The following is a 21,872-nucleotide window of genomic DNA, read 5'->3' on the forward strand; positions in this document are numbered from 1 at the left end:
AATAGCCATAAGATTGGTTATCAAATATGTAAAATATATAATTAGATATATTAAAATAATTTTAAATTCTCTATTTGACAGCCAGTTATATTACGTAACTTTTTTTTTTTTTTTTTTTTTTTTTTTAGAAAACCAAAAGATGAATATCTTCCATAAACATACGAGAAATTTTTCAAAAACGTTAAATAGGCTTCCTATAATATCTATGTTTACATTAAATTTCTTTCGTAATAATTTTAAAGAAAAGGAGGAAAAAGAACAAGTATCAAAATATAATCATTTAATCACAATTACTAATTTTCAGTATAAAGACCTAGAGTACACGATTTTCATCTATAATTATACAATTATATCGCTGATTTTTTTATTTAGTTTAAAAGGTACTCTAACGCATCACAGTTTTCGCGACACAAAGCACAGTCGCGTCTCCGTTGTCACATATATACAATAAATGTATACATTTCATTTTTAGGTAACACTTGACACAACACTGTCGTTAATGTATACTAGTACTTTAACGATCTCGCGTGTTTTGTAGTGTATTAGCTATTCGCCTAAGTAAGATGGACCACCACTCTGGTAACAAGAAATTTGCTTGTGATAAAACTTAGCAACGGCAGTGGTAATCGGCTTGAAGATTCGCGGACAATGTGACCGAAGAGCTCACTTGAGGAAGAAAATTAATGTTCCTCCTATATCACTGCACTCTCTGCCTAGAGTATTAATAATTGAAAACACAGCAGATTCCGATCTGAAGGACGCAACAAGTATATTATGTTGCATCTTAACAATAAAAAATATTGTTAAGACATCAAAAAACAAAAAATGTACAAGTCAAAGTACAAAAGTTTCTTCTAGATAGACTTTTTCACATTGTTCGAGTATCATCTTGAGAAGAAGCTTTCGATTAAAATTGACTTCTCTCGCACACGAGTCTGACGCGTACCCTTAAAGAATATTTTTCTTTTCGTGTTAAAACATTGCGTATATAAAATATAATTATACATCAGCCGACTTCTAATCCAAACTCCAATCTTTTGGATTTGATGAAGAAAGATAACGTATAATTGCCTTTAAGCTATTTAAAATTTAACAATAATCTCATGCGCTACAGTTTCAGTGCGTTTGCTTCACTTCTAGTAATTGTGGATAATTTTCCACAATGTTTAGTAATATCCCATCAATGTATGTTCTCAATTGCGTGTTTACTTCTTGTTGTTCTTTCAGGGCTTGTTTCAACTGTAACAATAATTTGTAAAGATTAATCAGATTGTTTTAAGAATGCGTATACAGAATAAAGATTGTAAAAATTCCAGATTAATCTGAATACATACTTCAGCCATCGTGCGCGGTTCGCCAAGCTCTCCTTGGCCATCAATCTATAAAATATAAAAAAATCAATGTTAAATTAATTATTTTCTTAAAAAATTCTCAATTAATATATCTTAAACAATTTGGATATTTAACAATTACCTGGTCTGGATTCATGCCAGCTAACAATTCTACAGCGAGACTGGGACCTTTCTCAGCATTATTGTTACAAGGATTCAGCATCAAAAGTTCACGACCTGCTTGTAGCGCTGCAGCAGCCTGCAGTTCATCTCGAGATTCTTCCAAGCCTGCAAATCAATGAAACATTGCAATAGAATCTCATAAGATCAAGGTTCATATTTATAATACTTTAAGTACTCTTAATATTAAAGCTTAGAATGCAATTTCTTTCATAATGAGAAAAATTCTAAATCAAATTAAAAGATTTTTGAAAAGTGAACAAGTATGATTATAACGATTCAGAATTACAGCAATGTTACGTACTTTTATTTCGAGCTTGAAGTTGAACCACCTGCTGTACCAATTCCTCAAGCCTCTGCTGATCCTCGCTCCGTAACGAAAGTTCCTCTCTCATAGCGTCCAGCTGATGATGAGCCTCGTTAGCTCGGCTTATCGCGTGACGTTCACTTTCGCGTGCAGCGTCCGTTTCCCTCCTGGCGTCCCGGAGATCATTTTCGAGTCGCGTCTTGTCCGCTCTCGCTCTTTCGAGTTGCTCGCGCACTCTCGCAATCTCATCCCTCAGGCTAGAACTGTCCACTTCTGCAGCCTGCAGCTTAATGGCATAGTTCTCCAACTGCAATTGTCGTTCACGTTCCAAACGGCACGCCCATTCCCGATGCCTTCGTTGTTCGGTCTGTAATGTAAAAAAAAGGTTCTTAAACTGATAATTGAAAACATTAAAAAAAAATGCGTAAATGAAAAGTGTTAAGACGTGTATCTCTTCAGAAATTTATATCTTCAGAAGTTGATCTTTTCAGAGTATATCTATGTATTCATCTTTTACTTTTACTTTAGTCTACAAAAGAAACCTTGCAGAACAAAAATTGCATTAAATGTATGCGAAATGCAAATGTCAATTTGTACCTTAGTCCATGCTATTTTATTCGTAAAGTTTGTTTTAGATACAGCTACGAGGCCGATTTACGAATAGACAAAATAACTCACTTGAAGTCTCTCCTCGGCTCTTGTTTCCGCATCTTTGGCCGCCTCCTCGAGCATTAGTATGCGCGCCTGTAACGTTGCATTTTCCTGCTTTGCTCGAGCATACCTCTCTTCGCCAACCGATTTAGTATCCGCTAAGGCATCCATTTGTTCTTGAATCATTTGAACCTATGGCATTTAGAAAATGATTTCAATGTTCTGCGAAACAATCGTGAGATTACACATTCGCCATTCACTCTAGAGAATCTCGTTCTAGAGTGAATCATTTTTAACTTTTTCACAGTATCAATGAATGTCAAACAAATGAAGTAATATTAATAAAAATTGTTCTCTTAACATTCTAGAAAAAACTGTAATATTATACAAAAATGTAGACTTGTTATCTATCTTACCTAATTAACGTTTTTTAAATGTGCTTAAAAATAATGTATATAATTAGAAAGATTAACTAATAAAAGTCATAACTAGATGGAACTGTGGGAAAATATTATGATCAATATTATGACCTACGCTCCCCTTCCTCCGGAAAACATGAAACATTTAAAAAGTGTCAATCACGGAAATGATGAGGAGAAAGATGCAAATCCACTGATCGACGTTATATGGATATATAAATATACGTAGGCGCAGAATTGCGCGGAGAAAGTGTATTGAAGAAAACGCGAGCTCCCCTTAAAGAACGCGTGCCCACGTTACCGTGACTATCAATGAAAATTCCAGGTACCTATCAATGGAAACGAACAGAACACTACTTATAGCGAATATCTCATTTCGCAGAGAAGTTGCGAGAAAGTACAATGGAAAAATACCTTGTCTTTGTGATGTCGCTCGATTATATATTTCACAGTTATATATTATGTCATATAATATTCCTCGCTCATTTAATATCGCCCGCGATAAAGAATATCAAATTAACGCGAGTTAGGTAGATATACTGCCATTAGACTCGTTACAGTTGGTATTCTCTCGATAATCGAGATAACGATGCCAATATCGCTAAAACTATGCAAAATATCTCTCTAGTGGTAAAATGAAATGGATGTATTTTTGTTTTAAATCTGCATTTCGATGCTAAAGACTAACACGAAAATAGCGTCTATATTTATTAGCAAAAATAGATACGCGATATATGTATGTGCAATGGTCGCGAAATAGATTTTTGTGCGTTAATGAGGCGGGAAATGGAGCTTGAAGGAATCAAACTGAAAATCCTTGATGAAAGATCGAGAACAATTTCCCGTACATCTGCTCGTCTCTTACTTGCTCGTTGAGCCGATGGTTATGACGACGAGGAGGTGGTGGCTGTCGATCGTTGCGCGGCGGCGACGTTGTCTGCTGTCCTACGAATTGGAATTGACCCTCCCATAGGTCGTACTCGAGGCCGGCGCCAGGCCCGGAAGACGGCCCCTCCCCGGAGAAGGACGCGCGGACGTCGCGATCGCACGGATCGATCGTTTCCTCGCAAAAGTTCAGCTCCATCGCGGCGTGGTGTCTCGCGTTAACCGTGGACCCGGTTATCGCGTCACGTCATCGCCTGTATCGCACTTGGTCATTTCCGCGCGAGTTCCTTTTTTTTGTCGTCGTCGTCGTCGTCGTCGTCGTCGTCGTCGCCGCCGCCACCGCCGCCGCCGCCGTCGTCGTCGTCGTCGTCGTCGTCACCTTCGTCGCGACGCGCGACCGCGTCGCGATAATGCACATCGAAGATGCTTACTTTGGACTTGCTTCTATGAGAGAGACACGCGCACAGCAACGTCCTATGCGGTTTCTACGCGCCAGGAATATATTCCAAGTCCCAAGTCCGTCGTCATTCGTTCGCGTTCGTACGTTTTTCTCTCTTTTTCTCTCTCTTTCTCTCCGTCTCTCTTCCTCTCTATCTGATCGCCCACCGCAGGCCGGAGTCTGGGGAGTAGTCACCGCCGAGGCTATTTGTGCGTTCCATACCACGTGCCGGCTAACTCTTGACAGTTCCGGCCGTATTACGTCGAACACTCTCTAGCCCGCCCTTACGCCTCTTTTACTCACTCGCGACATACATTCGCGCGAAAGCTTCGTTCCGTTGGCGTACAATAACTTCTCCGAAACGGAAATCGATGTGTTATCCGTTAGGCATACATTTCGATGCCGTGGACACGCAAAGCGTATCTATATTTATTCGCGATGACGAAATCGCTCATCACGAGGCTCATTTTTCCGCATGGAAAGGTGGAATCGTAAAGTTATTCCGAATTTAAAATTTTTGGACGGACTCTTTTTTTTTTTTTTTTTTTTAACAAATAATTTTAAATTGCCTTTTCTAGGCTGTGTCATTTTGATACTATTATGTACTTCACATTACGCCGAGTGGTCGGAGTCGTTGCATATCTGTGAGTGCCAGCGATATCACGTCGATAAGCACAAGCTCGCCGATAATAATACACGCCTCCTAATTACTCCGGATATCACGTCCAGATGCACATTCCACTCCGGTTGTTTGTGTTGATGATCGATCATCGGCGGTGAAAGTTTTCCAGACTAATGTTTGGGACGATAACTCGCTTTGTCGTCCACTTGCATCATCGCAAGTGCGTCAGCATTTACATGTCAAAGTTGTAGACATAGGGCTACGCAATGTTGCGCACGCGCTTGAAAAGGACATGTGTTGTCATTGTGTCATCGTCAGAAATCGTGCTTAATTTCCATCTTTTGTATATATTATATATATTCAATCATACTACATAACAATCTAATATTATTCTTATTTCAACCCGGTCTGCAACTCTTGTCAATATATTCTTTCGTTTACAATTTTTATCAATTAATATATTATTTTATTTTTCTAGAAACTCACACGGAGTGAAAGTTTGACAAAACTCGATTGTTTTGATTATATTCTCAAGTCATATGAAATATTTTTTTGTAAGAGCAGAAAATGTGTATTAATCGAGTCGTTGAGAGAAATCACGATGTCAGTTCGATGTCTACCTTTTGTAAGTCTTGCATACCAGATATACGATCCATCCCAAGATTAATAGAAAACTCACAAAGGGCCAACCCGTCCATCCGAGCAGAGCCACCCGACCTGCGGGCTGGACTTGACAGGCCATGCGAATATTTTCTCTTTTTGCGTATAACTGCATCGAAAATCTCATATATTTGTTTGCAGAGTCATAAATGCAAAATTTTGTTAACAATTGCGATCCATATTTCTATTTCGCGGTGAAATTCCGCCAGATTTTCCGCGACTCCATTGAAAGTGATCGAGTTTTCTTTCGAGATATATAAAATTTAAACAGAATTCGTATCTTTTTCTACGATTTATTTTACGTGAGCAAACTTGTCAATTTAATTGACGATCCATTGCAACAACGTCAATACGTGCAATTAGCGTTTGTTTCTCTTACATGAAATTATCTATAGAATGTGAAATTTCGCATAAGCTACGTATGTGTATGCATGTATGTATGTAATATATACATACATATCTCGTGGAATTAACTAGAAATAGAAACATCAGACATAGAGATCGGTGTAATTTTGATGGCATCAGATCAGACACGCAAATCTCTATATTTATTCGTGATAAATGCAAATACGACGATTCACAGAAATGTTTTATTGAACTTGTGTACATATGCTTAAAAATTTTTTTTTTTTTCATTTCAATTAATTTTTTAATTTATTTCACTTTTGCGCATCACATTTATATAAGTGTAAACTTTTTTATTATTTTTTAATATTATATCGATATATCTTTGATTATTAATTAAATGTCATATTTCTTTGTAATTCGTTTCTAAATTTAGCTCATGAAATTACATAACACGGATTTAGCATCTTTTTCCGAAGACGGATTGTTTGATGACAAAAGTAGACATCTTTCCCGAAAATAATTACTTGCTTTCGTTGGCAATTAACATTCGCTCATTTATATCTCTCCCCATTTTCCTTAATTTCTTGTCCACCATACACTTTTCAAACTTTCAAATTCGTAAGAATACGGGTGATCGATCCCGGTCTCAGGAATATTCGTGTTTGGATATTTTGAGATTGGGTGCCCTGTTCATTTTCCCTCCCGTACCGATCATCGTCGTCGTCCTCCTCCTCAGGATTGATGAACTGCCTCGTTATCGTCGCATCTGTCAACGAAGTGGACTCGCCGCGATCCTCGGTGCAACGGTGAATTTCCGCAGGACAGTTTTGAGCCGCGTCTTGCTTCGTTTCCGTCTTCGCGGTCTATATGCGAGCCGAGAAAGACGGACAGGATCAGCGTAGATTCCTCGGGAAATCGACCGCTTTACGAAACTCAGTCGCGATTATAGCCCTATACATAAGGAGGGCGAAAAAAAGGTTGACGTGTATTATTTGTGTACGCGTATCACTAGGTCTCTCTTCCTCTCTCGCAGTCTTAGGATACAATTGATTTTTCTCATACACTATACGGAGAGAGGATCCTACATTTTTATAAAAAGTACGAAATATACAGATACAGATCTGTATGCATAACTTCTATTAACTCTAGATCAATCGAGCAAGTTAGAGCATCCGCCCCTGTCGTTTATGTAAAAATTAGAATTATGTAGGGTAATTAAACTGAAGTAGATTAAAATTTGCAATATCAATTTCTTTTAAGGAGCGATACGATCGAATACAACTTTAAAGGATCCAGGTAGATTGCGAAATATAATCGAGAAGCGAGATTACCTGTGGCTGTAACCTGTGCAAGCGTAGCCAAAAGGCCAGCTTTCGTCGAGGAAAGATACGATAAACGATTCCGATTAAAGTGATCACGAGAAGAACGAGAAAGAAGACGACGGTCCAGGACCAAGTCGTGATCTCTTCCTTGGCAGTGTCATGTTGGACGTAACACGGCGGCGGATAAAACGGGCCTGGACAGTGATAGGCCGCGTACGGATCGTACGGAGGGTAACGCGCATAAGGAGGAGGAAGATAATACGGTTGAGGGTCGAGATGAGGAGCCTGTATCCCGGGATGCTGATGGTTCCTATCGGAAACTCGATGCGCGCCGCTGGAGGATCCACGGAAACTTGTCGCGCACATTAACAGGTCTGAACATTCAAACGCGAATCATTCAGGATTGCATTCTTGATATAATAAAGATAAACTGATAATTTTGACGACTCTTTCTAAACAGGTTAAGTGATAAAGAAACTAACTCGAAAACTGACAAACGGGTTTTCGCGTTGATGTTGACAACTCTGTTCGCGTCGTACATTTTGACACTTTTTTTACATCTTGAAATTCCATTTGTTCAAAGTAGAAATAAAATAGAAGCTTAGCAAAAAGTTGAATTTATTTATAGAGATCGAATCTCTCTGATTTGAGTAAAATGCAAGTAAAAAATTATTCGTACACAATTTTGTCTTACTCACTTTGTGGCTGAGATCCATCACGTCCTCCAATGATACATCACTGTATACATCATCCGTAGCGTCGTAGTTCGAACCCATTCCCGAGCTGTTGAAGCTGCCACTGCGATAAAGCTGGCTGCAAATGTCACGTCAGAGAAGATTTCTTTAGAATTTCAGAAAGAAATTGCTAATTTTAAACCGAAATTTCGGAATCACTCTATTTGAAAATATTAAACGTTTACGTATGATAATTTTTACAGAAAGTACAATATAATAAAAATTTTCTACAATAAAAATGTATAAAAATTTGAAAATAATAATTAATTACTGACAATTATTAAGCAAATAATGAAAGTTCTCACAATTAAAAGAAAGGGTTTTTATTTAAAATATTTATTTCAATTTATATTGAAAATGGAAAAATAATTTTCCAATTTTGTTTTTTTTTTTTTTTTCCAAGTATAATAGTTTTTCTCTTGGATTATCGTACGTGAGTTTGTCGAATGTTTCCTACTTAGCGGATGGATAAGGCACGTAATTGGGAGGAACAACAGTAGCGCGAATATCGAATAAGGTATCGCGGGTATGGAATATGAGTAACGTAGCAGAAGCACGCCCACGTTTTAGAAAGTCCGAGTCAATTCAAGTTCCGTGAAAGGAGCGAGACGTCTGGAATTATTAGCGTTGATGCAGAAGCATCATCCTACGGCCGGTGAACTCTTTTGTCCAGGTTACTCTTTTTTCTTTTGCGTGCGTCGGGGCAATTAAGGCGCGAGAGATAGCAGAAAAAAAACAATTATTTTCGGAATGCGCTGATTTTAACAGAGAAATTAACAACAAAAAGTTTTGGCAAGATTTAAATTGTCAAGATCTAATTCGTAATGATTTAAAAAAGAGATTTCGATTTGATTCTTTTAATATTAATTACTGCTTAAATTTGTAATTAATTAATTCTTTATTGTAGGAACATGATAAAATTTTATAAAAATTGTATATTTATTCTTCCTTACCTTGCCAAGGCGTTGGAGCTGAGTCTCTTTCTACTCGAACTGTAATATATAAAATACGAAAATATTTTCTTTAATATATAAATATATAAATTATTATTACAGATTACACTTATTTATAAATTACTTTTGAACATGAGTTCTATTGCGTTCCTAACTCGTTGATCGTACAGTGCCAAATCATGGTCAGATTTGTCTTTGATTATAAGCCAAATTGTGGCTTTCATAACAGAGCTGTGAGCAATTACGATAAATATACATAGATAATAATATGTTAGATATACAGGGTGTCCTATTAAAAAAAAATATATATATTTAATTTTTTACATAAAATTAACATTTTATTTTATTTAGGACACCCTGTGTATCGAAAATTCGCTTGCTGTCAAATCCCGCGTAATAGCTCCTATTCATTACTATAAATAATATGAAATATACAAATTCTATTGTACAATAGTATATATAGTACAAATCTAAATATTACCAAGAAAGTAATCTTTTTATATCTCAAAATCTTTTTTTTTAGGCAATTCCAAATTATAAAGAACAAACAAAAATATTCTATTAAATATCCCATTAAGAAGGAAAAATATCATTGAAAGAGTACTAATTGAATAATTTTGTTTCAGTCTAATACTTCGATTCGTCAACAAACTGCGACGAGAAGAAGAAAGTGATTGTTTGGATAACAATATTCCTTCATCATCATCTAGAATTTAGACAGATAACCGGAGATATGCTTCTCTCGAGAAATTTAACAAGTTCCTCAACTCCTTCGTTATGCATTAACGCGAACCGGTTATTTAACATCGTTCAGTCGCTTTCCCACGAGACTTTTTTTCACACGCAACACACGTTATTGTCTCACCGTCTCGGTTTTTAAGAACAACGGAAATTCTTCTCCTCCCCCCCCTCCCCCACCCTCTCCGGACGGGAAATGTATGTATGCATCTACGTCCCGCTCGTTCTTGACCACCAAAGTGTCATATCTCTCTTACCAAGGAGGCGTTCTCCGCAGCGAAGTACGCAGCCAGGAATGTCTTCCAACGGTGGAGTTTGGACTTCTTGGATTTCTGCAAAATTAAAGAATGTATATAATTAAGACGAACTCGGTCTCTGCAAGATCGGCGAAATTTTATACGACGATACGATTGTTATATGAGAATGAGAGGTTCTAGTACAGACAAATGCGCCTTTAAAACTACACAAATCATCTATAAATAATATATTTCTATAATAATATGAAGTGTAATATAAATAATATATAATATATATTGATTAATATATATATATATATATATATATATATATATCTTTTCATTTATATGTTATATTTATTATTTATATATTATTTTTATACTATATATATATCTATAAATAACATATATTTATTATAATATATTTCAAGATTCATATGAATTTTACATTGCACAAAGCACTTTTACAATTTTTTAAGACATTATAACATTTATTTTATAACATTAATAATTAATTTATAAGTTAAAGTGAAGATTCACTTCTATAGAATAATATATAATTTAATCTGAAAATCGTAAATATTATATTGTATATTAACTTTTTTATAATAATCACAAAAATGTTACAGTGTCTGTATCCAAAAATTCGTGAAAATGAAAATTTTAATTTTACAAGACAAATCTTTTACTTTAACTCACAAATTAATTACTAAGTTTATATTTTAAAAGTCTAAAAGTGTAATCAAATTCATGGCTCTAGAATTTCTCTTGTATTAGATATTAAATGTATTAACTTTTGATACAGATGATGCGTGTGATTAGCTCCCTCCCTAATTTACATGAAAAATTTTTGCCATTCCATAAAAAAATTCTCTAATAGACAAAAGTCATTGTTCCGAAGAAAAAGTGTGACGTAATTGTATAGGAAATCACGCGATTGAGAGTTCAACTACAAACAATATTCACACACATACACACAAAATCACAAAGTGGTACTTAAAAAAAAAATATATTGCCATTATTACGTAACTTGTGTGACTTGCGTGTACAGATGGCAAGTCAGTCGGTATTGTTCCAAGGTGATAGACATTGTATGCAACGTTGCTCTTACATAATACTCATCCATCCAGTGTAATACGTGCACGGGCATGTTTCAGAATTGTATGCTAGATTTTAATGTCTCAACGTTTCTACCGTATATTATATTCATCAGCTTCGGAAAGAACTCGCTTACGTTCCGCGACTAATGTTACGTATCGAGCGAACAACGGCAGGAAGTAATTGACATAATAAAAGACCAAGCTCGCTATACTCTCTTCTTGCTTAGATTAGAGCCGTAAAGCGATCCCGAATTACGGATATTTGTTCGCGCGCCGTTCGATTTTAACTTTCAAATACATATATCTTATTGAAATAACTCGAAAGAGAGAAAGAAGAGATTAAAGGACAATTAAGAGTCCTGCAATCAATCTCCCATTTTGCGAATTATAACTTTAGATTATATAAAAATTTATGTAAAATAAGGTATATAGAAAACTTTTTTTTCTTCTTAAAACTTCTAATATTAATAATTAGATGATATTATTAATATTATTATTTATATATATTATATTAATTAATTATATTATTAATATTTGATTTCATTTATAGAAATATTTTGTTTTACACATATATATAATTTATTTAGTCCAATGTATCTTGCGTGTCTTTACTTTTAGTAACCATGAAAATATTTAAAAGTATCAAAGAAATGTCGCAAAATTATTCATTCTATTCACAATGTGTGTGTGTACTGAAATAGCCCGTCGACATATCTTCTCACCTGCGAGAATTGGTGCCGGTCGGTGAGGGCGCGGAGCTGCTACCACCGGGTGAGTCCGGTCCGTCGTCGACGGAGTCGCCCTCGACAGAGCCGAAGCCCTCGTAGCTCTCCTCCTCGTCGTGGCAGCCGATCTTGATCGTAGCGGTGACGTCGCCGGATGTCGTCACCTCCTCCTGATGATGATGATGGTGATGATGATGATGATGATGATGATGATCCGGGCTCGCCGACGAGTATCGTCCGGAGTCGGCAAGATGATGCGAGATGACGAGATTGCGCAGATCGGTTGACATCGAGAGAGAAGCCGGCCCGCTCTGACTCCACTCCCGGTCGTTGCTTGTCGCGCGGCGGCTCTCGTCGTCGCGCGACGACGCCGCTTCCACTCCGCCGTCGACGTCCGTCCCGTTGGCCGCGCCGCCGTCAGCGGTGGACGTGACGATGTTGGCGTCGGGCGTGCGGGAGCTCACCATCCTTCCTGACGACTTCGAGAGGCACCTCCTCCGCAGGATCCAAGCATGTGTCGGGGACGGAAGACGCTCTCATTCGTCGCTGCTGAAACACCAAGTCCATGAGTCAGGTCTGAGGTATGCCAGGAGCGCGTCCCCTTCGGGAGTAACTGACGGAGTGCAGCGGAAGAGGCAAAAAAGATAGAGAGAGAGAAAGAGTCGAGTCGTTGCCCGCGAGAGCTTCTCCTTCCTCGATCAAGAGTCGGGGTCGAGGTGAACTTGTCGCGCGATCCTTTTTGCATATGTTGCTGGTCTTGAGAGGTAAAAAAAATTGTCAACTCTTTTGTCCCTTGCTCGAGAGAATGAGGGGGAATAAAACTTGCATCTTGTAAAACCTTTTGATATCGAGTTAGCAGTCTCATATATTATATATGTACACGCTATATGTTATACCTATTATATTTTTATCTACATTATAATTTTAAATTTCTCGCGTTGCATTTGTGCGCTACGTTCGTTCTTTTATTTTGATTTCCTCTTTTGTTAGTTACTTATAGCGCTGTTATCACGTACGCTTGCTTGCTAAATCCCGCCCTTTGTTAGTACAGTCGGATCTCTTATCCTACGACATTTTCGGTCCGAAATCTTCCCTTTAAACTTCTGATCCTACGACAAAAATTTGAGAGTGGGGGTATAATTCCCCTTTCGCAGTCGTAGCATGAGAGGATTTTTTGTCATAGGATAAGAGGTCCGACTGTATTGCATCATCCTTTGTACCAACATAACGGTCAAAATATACCTCTCAAGAAAGTTATAAAAACAAGTATTTTCTATCATCTTTAATCCTGCTATCATACTATTGTGTATGCACATGCATATATATACAGGGTGTTCTGTAATTGATAAAAAACTTGCTAATGGCAGAGATTCTTGAGATCATTTGGAGTCGATTTTTCTTCAGCGAAAATATCGAGAGACGTCATCATTTTTTACAAGTTTCCAATTTTTATCATTATACATATATCTTTGTAATTAAGCCTTAAATTAAAATTCTATTAATATCTGCCAGAGAATTGAACTTTGCATCTCTTTTAACCCTTTGAGTCACAGCAGGTCACCCAGAGACCCACCTTTTTTTTAGTAGTTTTTTATTGTTTTAATTACTTTTTTATCAACAAATACCGGGGATTTTTTGTTTCTACAGAGAAACTCTAGAATATCAATATCAAGTGTAAAAAAAATATGAACAGTCATTAATTGTTAATTACAAAAATACCATATATAAACAAATAGTCAAAATTATTACTTTTTTTTACGAAAAAATGTAATCAGCGACCCCAAAAACCCTTATATACCAAATTTTATAAAATATTGACAATTAGAAAAAGTCGTGACTCAAAGGGTTAATAATACATTTTATTATGTTTATTTATATTATAGTTCCAGATAAAAATAAGTAAAAGTAAAAACAACACTAAATATTACGATTTCAGTTTTGATACAGCATAGTTTCTCCTGATTCTTTAGCTTCTTGGCTTCTTTTTGCAATGCTGATATCAACTGATAAAAATCGATTATATGTTAACGAGATAAAAACAGCCATGGTAGAATGGGATTGCAGCAAAGTTTCGCGATTTCTAAGTAGAAACCTGATTATTAAGGACAACATCTACAAATAAATTTACATGAAAAACACAGACGACAAGTTTTTAAGAAACTCTTCAGGTTTTATCATCTCGAGAAATTGTTAAAAGCTGTAAGTTTTTTCTTAACTATAAATCTTCTACATAAATTTTTACACATAGAATTAACATAATTCTCTGAGATTGTAGAAAATTTAATTCGCGCAGTCGCTCGTTTATCAAATAAAGCAAAGAAAATACTCTTACATATAATCTTTCTTTTTGCACAACGCCTGCTGATAACGACTAGTAACGGCCAGGTCAATGAGGTAATGCAGCCTCGTACAGATCATGGAATGACGGCGAGATCTCGTCGGTTTATTAAACGTATGCATTCTAGAGAAGTGAAGTAAAAGCAAAGCGTGAGAACTGCGGCAGAGAAGTCACGGTACAGTGAATACCGCACTCGCGAGAGAATCGTCGAAGGAGAGAACAATCCGTCTAAATGAATTATTTACGATGCCTGTGCGTCGTTACGTGATTAGGAATTATTTACTCTCTTATCTCAATCTTCCGCGTGAGTCACGCGACTACATTAAGCTTCTAAACTTTGAAGTTTTTATTTAATTAGCATAAATTTTGAGGTACGTGTGCGTGTATTTCGTGAATTTTCAGCGCGTTAAAAATGTAAATGTGTCTTATCGGGATTGCGGTGCACTGCGTTCATTTTGAATATTAGTCAGTCAGAAGAAACAAAGCGATTCTTTACCGTTTTAACGCGAAACCGCTATCGGTGAATCAGCGAAAAAGCATAAAAGATTTATTAGACAAAATGACGATGAGTACGATTAAATGTACAAAGTATTCTGCGTATGCAATCAGTTTTATTAATTCTAATTTTAACAAATTTTTTTTGAAAAAAAATTCTTAAGGCAAAGCTTCAAGCTTGCAGCCATCGTCTTTGTTGATTTAAATTTAAATAAATTTTACTTTTCGAGAAATTTCTTTTACGTTTAGATAAAAAATTAATATTAAATTAAATATTAAATAAATAAATATATATATATATATATAAAACTATATAAAATCGTAAATATAAAAGTAGTAATGTAAAAGTTAACATCAATATTAAAAGATTAAATATTAAATAAAACATATATATATAAAAGGTATAAAATCAAATATTAGAAATGTAGTAAATAATATTCCTTCTATAAATTTTCTTAAAGAAAAATCGGCTATAATTTCAAAAAAATTATCATTAAAATTACGATTCTTAAACAAATCTATATTAAAGATAAAAGCGTTAAAAATAAAAATGTTCTAATGACGGTGAAGCATTGGCAGATCGCATTATCGATCGATTGAACGGTACCATTCTCATACTCCGTAGCACATGTGTTGTACCGTAAAAGACGGTCGTCAAGTTCAAAAGAGACTTTTAACGTACGAGATTTAATCGTATTATCGTGAGTTGGAATATTGCCAAATGTTTCCCTTTCTTTATCTATCTCTGTCTCTTTCAAAATAGCAATTGTCTATATTTATCGATATCAAAATATAGCAACGTGTCGCCTGACGAGAGACACTACCACTCGAGAGATTAAAATTGAATTTAATCATTCATATACCTTTTATGTCAAAATGTACTAAGAGTAACAAGTTTATTCTTTCCTCCTCTTTTTTTCTTTCCAACGTTTTAGAGATTAAAAAATAGTATATTTTTTTTAAATTTTAGTTTGATTAAAGTAAAATTTGCTTTAAATATTAATACGTAATAATAACGATATAAAAATTTCTAATCAATATAGGTGTATACAGCGTGGGCCAAATAACTTGTTACAAGCTATTTCCCTGAAACTATTAAAGATAGCGAAGAAATTATTCTTGCAGTTTTTATAGTTTTTTGACACCTTTTAAATAACAAACAAGGTATTTCTAACAATCTCTTAAAGTCTTAAAGAAAGCTACAAAAGAATAAAACTATTTTTTATACGGAACCATTCTAATTTTTATGTATATAAATCGATTCTTCGCAATATTCTGCATAAAAAATTATAAGATTATGATGGCCAAAAAACGAATAGTTTACAAGATATTTCATATTTTAATTTGACACAATTTTACATAACCTATGAAATATCTCGTAAAATATTCATTTTTTATTACCTTATTCCAATGCTTTTATGTATGAAATAATGAAAAGAATCAATTGGTATAAAAAGAAAACACATAATTATTTTTAAAAAAAACATTAATTTTCATCTATACTTCAATTTTTTGTCATCATACTTTTATAACTTTTTATGTAAAATATTGCGAAAAATAGATTTGTATAAAAAAATTAGGATGGTTCCATTAAAAAAAAAATAGGGTTTTATTTTTGTAGCTTTTTTAAGAAATTAGCAATGCCTTGTTTGTTATTTAAAAGGTGCCAATAAATCATAAAATCTGCAAAAAGGATTTCTTCGCTATCTTTAATTTCTTTAAAAAATATAAGTACTAAGAGAGCTAATTGTAAGGAACAAGTTGTTTGATTCATCCTGTATATACAATATATATATAATCTGTGTGTGTATATCTATATATAATTTTGATTAATAAATAAATGAATTGAAGAAATAAATATGAACAATAATAGACATAGATATAAATAAAAAACAAATTATTTTATTTTGAAGAATAAAGATACGTAGATAATTAAAAAAAAATCTAAATATCTGTAATACGAACGTCTGGGATGAACAACTAATATTTAATAACTAGTATTAAATTAATATAAACTGACAATGAATATAAATGACATATTTTATTAAAAGGTAATTTATACTCAATTTTATTAATACACACAAGATCAATTTTTTATTTCGTAATGTATTTTTTTAATTCTTTTTCTATGATACATTTTTTGTGGCTGAAGAGATACTAGTTTGATGTTGAAACATCCTATAATACATTTATATTAAAGATATTTTTTTTCTAAAATTATTTAGATATCTTTATTCTGTAAATTAAAACAAACTGTTTTTTTGCTCGTATATATCTATTATTTTTCATAATTACTTCTTCAATACAACTAGAGCTTTTATTATTTAATTTATTAGAAATAAATTATTCATTTTAGGAAAAATTTCGTTCCAAAAATCAAAACTGTGTTTTGTATTTAATATCTTTTATATCTCTACATGATATAATGATAAAAGAACACTTTTATATAATTGTATGCCATCATACGAGAGTTTCATTTTTCCTAAGAATTTTGGCAGACTGATGTAAAATACTTGATACTTAAGGACGATAAAGTAAAAAAAACTATATTAATAAAGATCGATTGGATGAGAACAGTGTTCTTAATCGAGAACGTTGATGTTCCCAAAAAGAACGAGAATAATCGGAGAGGGGGGGGGGGGGAATCAAAGACGAGAAATATGCAATATCGTGCAATCAAAAGTGTTATTCAAAGTTAAATCATTCAAAATTATTCTTGTTTAGCGAGAAAGGATTAATGGCGAGTTTTCGCGCTTTACAATGGAAATCGAAAATAGATCAAGGAAACAGATTCATACATATATAATACATGGCACTCTGCGTATTTCACGATATAATCTATACATTTATATTTCCACGTAATATCCTGAGTTACTGACTAGAAACAAATAACTGTACACATTCGTAAATGCTAACTTTGTATTTACAACACTTGCTTCGCAAATTAATATCTAGAAAAAGTGTCAATGTCAAATATTAAAAAAAAAATCATCACATTAACATGCAATACAACGTTTCTATGTTTATGTTAGAAGCTATTGCATTTGATTAGTACATACAGATATTCATTTTCACATCTTAACTTTTGAGCCATAAAGATGATGACGTAAAGAAAAACGAGTGGAAAAAAAGAAAGCAAATGTTATTTATATACATGTTTTCGAAAAAAAAAAAATTTATAAAATTATCAAAGTTGATGCACTGCAGCTTGTCGGTAAGTCATTGGACACTTTTTAATGACTCTCGCAAGAATTATTCGCATATTTTTGCTCAATTGCCAAATAATACGTGTGGCGAAATCGGCCTACAATCGTGTAATTTCATTTGGCGTTTATTACCAGGCCGCGGGTTTGAGCGCGCGCGCGCGCGCCGGGAGAGGACCAGCGTTTCGGTTTCCAGGCACTTGTCACTCGGAACGGAATGCGTAGACGCGTTTCGAATCGGCGGAGAGTCGAGAATTCCTGTCCGCCTATTTAGAGTAGATGAGGAGAGAAACGTATATATTTAACGCGCGTTAGAATTTCCGATATCTCATCTTTGTTCCAACATAAATATCCAATATATATCCTGCCTCCCATAAATATCTTGCATCTACTGACCAAATCAAGGAGTGAATTAAGCATCCCTTTCGGGACTAATTATTCTCTCTGATGATATTTATTTCGATGTTATACGTTTGATTTGCTTTTCGTGTTATTCGTGAACTTGAGCGTCTTATTTTCCTTATTTGTTACATATTTCTGAGCATTCTGATCAAAAGTAGTTTTTGCTTTTGTGAGATTATTATTAAATCTACTTTCTAATATTGAATTATTTAATAACTCATAACATGAGAAATAATGTAATAAAAATAAATGATAAAAGAATGTAGTAAAAATAAACGCTATAATAAAGTTTTTTTTTTTATTCAAATAAAATATATATTTATTTTTTTTTGGCCTTTTGTTTCGATTTTGCAATCGGTGTGTTCACGTGACAAAGACAAGAAAGAATATGAAACGCTAGACTAGATCAAACGAGCACGCTCTGTTTCCAAACTGGACACGCTCATCATATTACATATATACGTCGAAAGTAATAATCCCCTTTAAGGATACATATTACACAAAGGAATGTCATGAAAATGATCCGAGATCTGTACAATAGAATTTTTATAACAGCGACTTATTAAATATCTCACTCACATCCGTATACATTCACGCGACATCAACAGAAATGTAAAACAAAGCTCTTTCTCTCTCTCCCCCCCTCCCTTCTCCCTCTCTCTTTCTCTCATCAACGTTGCTTTCGTTTTAAATATACAATGTTTATCGTATCAATGGCACATTTTTTGGCTAATCTGAAGTCGACTTTTCATCAGTAAAAATATTCAGACATGATGGTATTTCCTTAAGTGAGTCACGATTAAAAGTATTCTTTTGCGAATCAAGTTTTACAAATGCAAAAAAATTTGATCTCCAATAAAATCCTGAGTTTGAAAAATGAAAAAGATTGAAAAATTGATATTTACTTTTGGGAAAGGAATCAAATTGATTAGAAAATTCCCATTGCAGGTCTAGCGACTGGTGATTGTTCTAGGACACATCGAAACTGGCACAGTGATTTTTGAGTGAAATTCCTCAAGTAAATTGACTCACCTAAAGTCGATCTTGCGCTCCCGCAGCACAATAACGACGACGTATCCCGTATATCACAAGCCACTAACACCTGTGCTGGCACGATAGAGACTTACGACAAGACGCTACGCAACGTGACGTTATTCATGACGGAGGAAAAAAAGATACAAAGACAAAGAGAGAGAGAGAGAGAGAAAGAGAGAGAGAGAGAGAGAGGAAGAAGTGGAACAATAAGAAGCGGCAGGTAGAGTCGAGAAACACGCGTGATTGGGATAACGGACGATTGGTGGCGACGAACTGAACGTAGGTAGGTTGATAGGTGGATGGAGAGACAGGCACGCAGAGTGGCGATGCGAAAGCGAAGGAAACGCGGTCCCAATTGGAACCGCAGTGGGTACGCATGCGCTGATCGCACGACTCTGCGAAATGCCAGTGTGCGTGTATACGTGTGGCCGATTCACAGACGGATGCTCTGACACTACATCGGAGGCACCGCACAGGTGTGTGAGTCACGGTCGTACCCGCAGGTACGAGAAAGCACCAGTGTCGCTCAACCGTGTCTGTGACGTGGGCGAGCACATTAACATTAGAGCGACCTGTGTTGGTCTTATCTAGGGAAACCGTGACTCATACCATACACAAGCAGGGTAAATGTGAATACCATTCTATAATGGTATTCACACTATTGTATTGGAAAACCTTTTCTTTTTGTAAAAGAATTTTTCTTATCTTTTTTTTTCTTAATCTTTAAACTGTTCCAAAGATGAGTTCGCTTGAAATTTTTATAAATATTTTTTCTCTTTTTTTCGTCTTTAGTAATATCGAAAAAAAATTAAGTTTCTCGAAGAAGAACGCTTATACGCTATGACGACGGAATTAAGTCTTTGATGTTTGCTCGCCATCGATGGTCTTCTTGTAAACCTCCTTGTAAACAAGCTCCTGCATCTGTATCCTGAGCAGCATCCTGCGATCGGCCGGCAGTGTTCTGATATGCGGCAGCAGACTCATTAGGAAGTAGTAGTTGTCATCGAAACGATTGCCTTCCAGGGGATCGACCCCAGCGAGGCCAACGCCATCACTGTCACTCATAAGGACCTGCTCCGGTGAGATGTTCTGCAGCATCATCTCATTTTCCGCAAGATTGTCGGCGACGTTCTGAAACTCCAGGTTGTCGAAGCTCTCTTCCGGTTCCCGCTTCACGTCCACCGTGCCACGTCGACCGTGATGATCGCCGTCCAGTTTCAGTTGGCCGTGATGACCAACGTTCCCGTCGCCGGCCATCGACAGCAGATGATCGGCGATTGCGTCCCGATCATCGAGGCCGCCGTCGATGCCGGACGTCGGAATGCCGTTCTCGGCTTCGCTTTCGCAGGACGGCTGCAGCTCGTCCTCGGTTTTGGCGACACTGCGTTCCCAAATAGGCGGCCGCGGCAGCATCTGTTCCTTCAGAAACTGCAGGCTCTTGAAGTGAATCCATACCGGTCGATTTCGATGGAACTTGCTCTTACGATACACTTGATCCTTCTTCAGCTCGGCGCGGAACGTATCGCGCAAACCCTTCCATTTCGCCTTCAGCATCGGCTCTGCAAGCAGATGAGCAGAAGGGATATGGAGCGGATTTAAAAAAAGATTTGTTAGAGATGTGAATAGTTAAGACATTGTCAGAGATGTAAATAAATAGAAAAGAAATAATTTTTTTTCATATCGACTTCACATTTGCAATTCATGGATGTTTATTTTATAAATTAATAACTAATCCTTTTACTTTTTATTTTACTTTTTTGGTAAAACAATTTTAATGAGTTAATGAGATTTTGTAGTTAAAATGATACGAAATATCAACATTTATCAATTAGATAATTTATTAATTGATAATAAATCATTTATTCAATAAGATGCATAATAAAAATTTTTGTTTCACATCTAACTGAAAATTTGAAATCATGTCGTGTAATTTGCCGCAAAAATTTCATTAATTTATTAAATTACTTTTGAAAAATGATAGGTTAAAAACACAAAAACTTTAATTTTTTATTGTGTTAATAAAAAATATATGAAGAAAAAAATATATCTATATATATTTAAAAAAATAATGAAAAAATCAAATTTATTTTTTTTCTAAATTTTTTCCATTAAAAAAACGCTTTTTTACATCTCTAGTCATTATAACAAAGAATCGGTTAGCTTCTCTCTCTACGAAATAATATATCTATTTTGTTTCAATTTCATCAGTATCGACTCGAAAGATTTTAAATAATTCAACAATAAGGCAATAAAAACAGTCATCTTTTGTGTTAAAAATAAACATGTAATTAAAATAATTGATTGATCTTAATCTGATCACATTACGTGCGAGCATATATTTTTTTAATTTCAAGATTATTTTGAATCAAATCTATATAAATAAAAATGTAAAAATCAAATTTGAAAAGATTAAGGGACGTGATTTTTTGATAAGTCTCGATAAGTTTTAACTATCTTAGTAAAAAATTAAGAAAATAAGAAGAATAAAAGAACTCTATTTTTTTATAATAAATCATTCCGTTGTCTATTAAAAGAAGCTTTTGATTTTCATCGAAAAGCACAAATCTAAATTTGGAACTAATTCCAGAACTATAAAATAAAATTTCAAATATACTATACTTTTTACTACTGGAGATACACTCATTTCAGGAGAAATTCTTGATACTTCTGATTATATAATACTTTTCATTACGTCGAAATTTAACAACGCACGGACATTATTGACTGCATTCTTACGCGTGCATCGACG

The 21,872-nt window shown here is 35.0% G+C and overlaps 1 protein-coding gene across 2 annotated transcripts; it reads right to left on the bottom strand.

Annotated features, from left to right (window-relative positions):
* Positions 1 to 265: 265 nt before the first annotated feature.
* Nuf (rab11 family-interacting protein nuf) lies at positions 266 to 19,531 on the bottom strand. Of its 2 annotated transcripts, none has more exons than XM_072888533.1 (10): positions 19,121 to 19,531; positions 11,648 to 12,196; positions 9,847 to 9,921; positions 8,852 to 8,890; positions 7,863 to 7,977; positions 2,497 to 2,661; positions 1,816 to 2,185; positions 1,474 to 1,619; positions 1,335 to 1,379; positions 266 to 1,239 (listed from the first exon to the last, which is right to left on the bottom strand). In XM_072888533.1, the coding sequence occupies exons 2-10, from the start codon at positions 12,115 to 12,117 to the stop codon at positions 1,117 to 1,119; spliced, it is 1,548 nt and encodes a 515-aa protein (XP_072744634.1). In that variant the 5' UTR covers positions 12,118 to 12,196; positions 19,121 to 19,531; the 3' UTR covers positions 266 to 1,116. The 2 variants fall into 2 exon arrangements, with proteins under 2 accessions (XP_072744634.1, XP_072744632.1); XM_072888531.1 differs by having other exon boundaries at positions 11,648 to 12,199; positions 19,121 to 19,530.
* Positions 19,532 to 21,872: the final 2,341 nt, after the last annotated feature.

The sequence above is a fragment of the Anoplolepis gracilipes genome, chromosome 3 (assembly GCF_047496725.1).
Source record: "Anoplolepis gracilipes chromosome 3, ASM4749672v1, whole genome shotgun sequence".
In the NCBI taxonomy this organism is placed as follows: domain Eukaryota; kingdom Metazoa; phylum Arthropoda; class Insecta; order Hymenoptera; family Formicidae; genus Anoplolepis; species Anoplolepis gracilipes.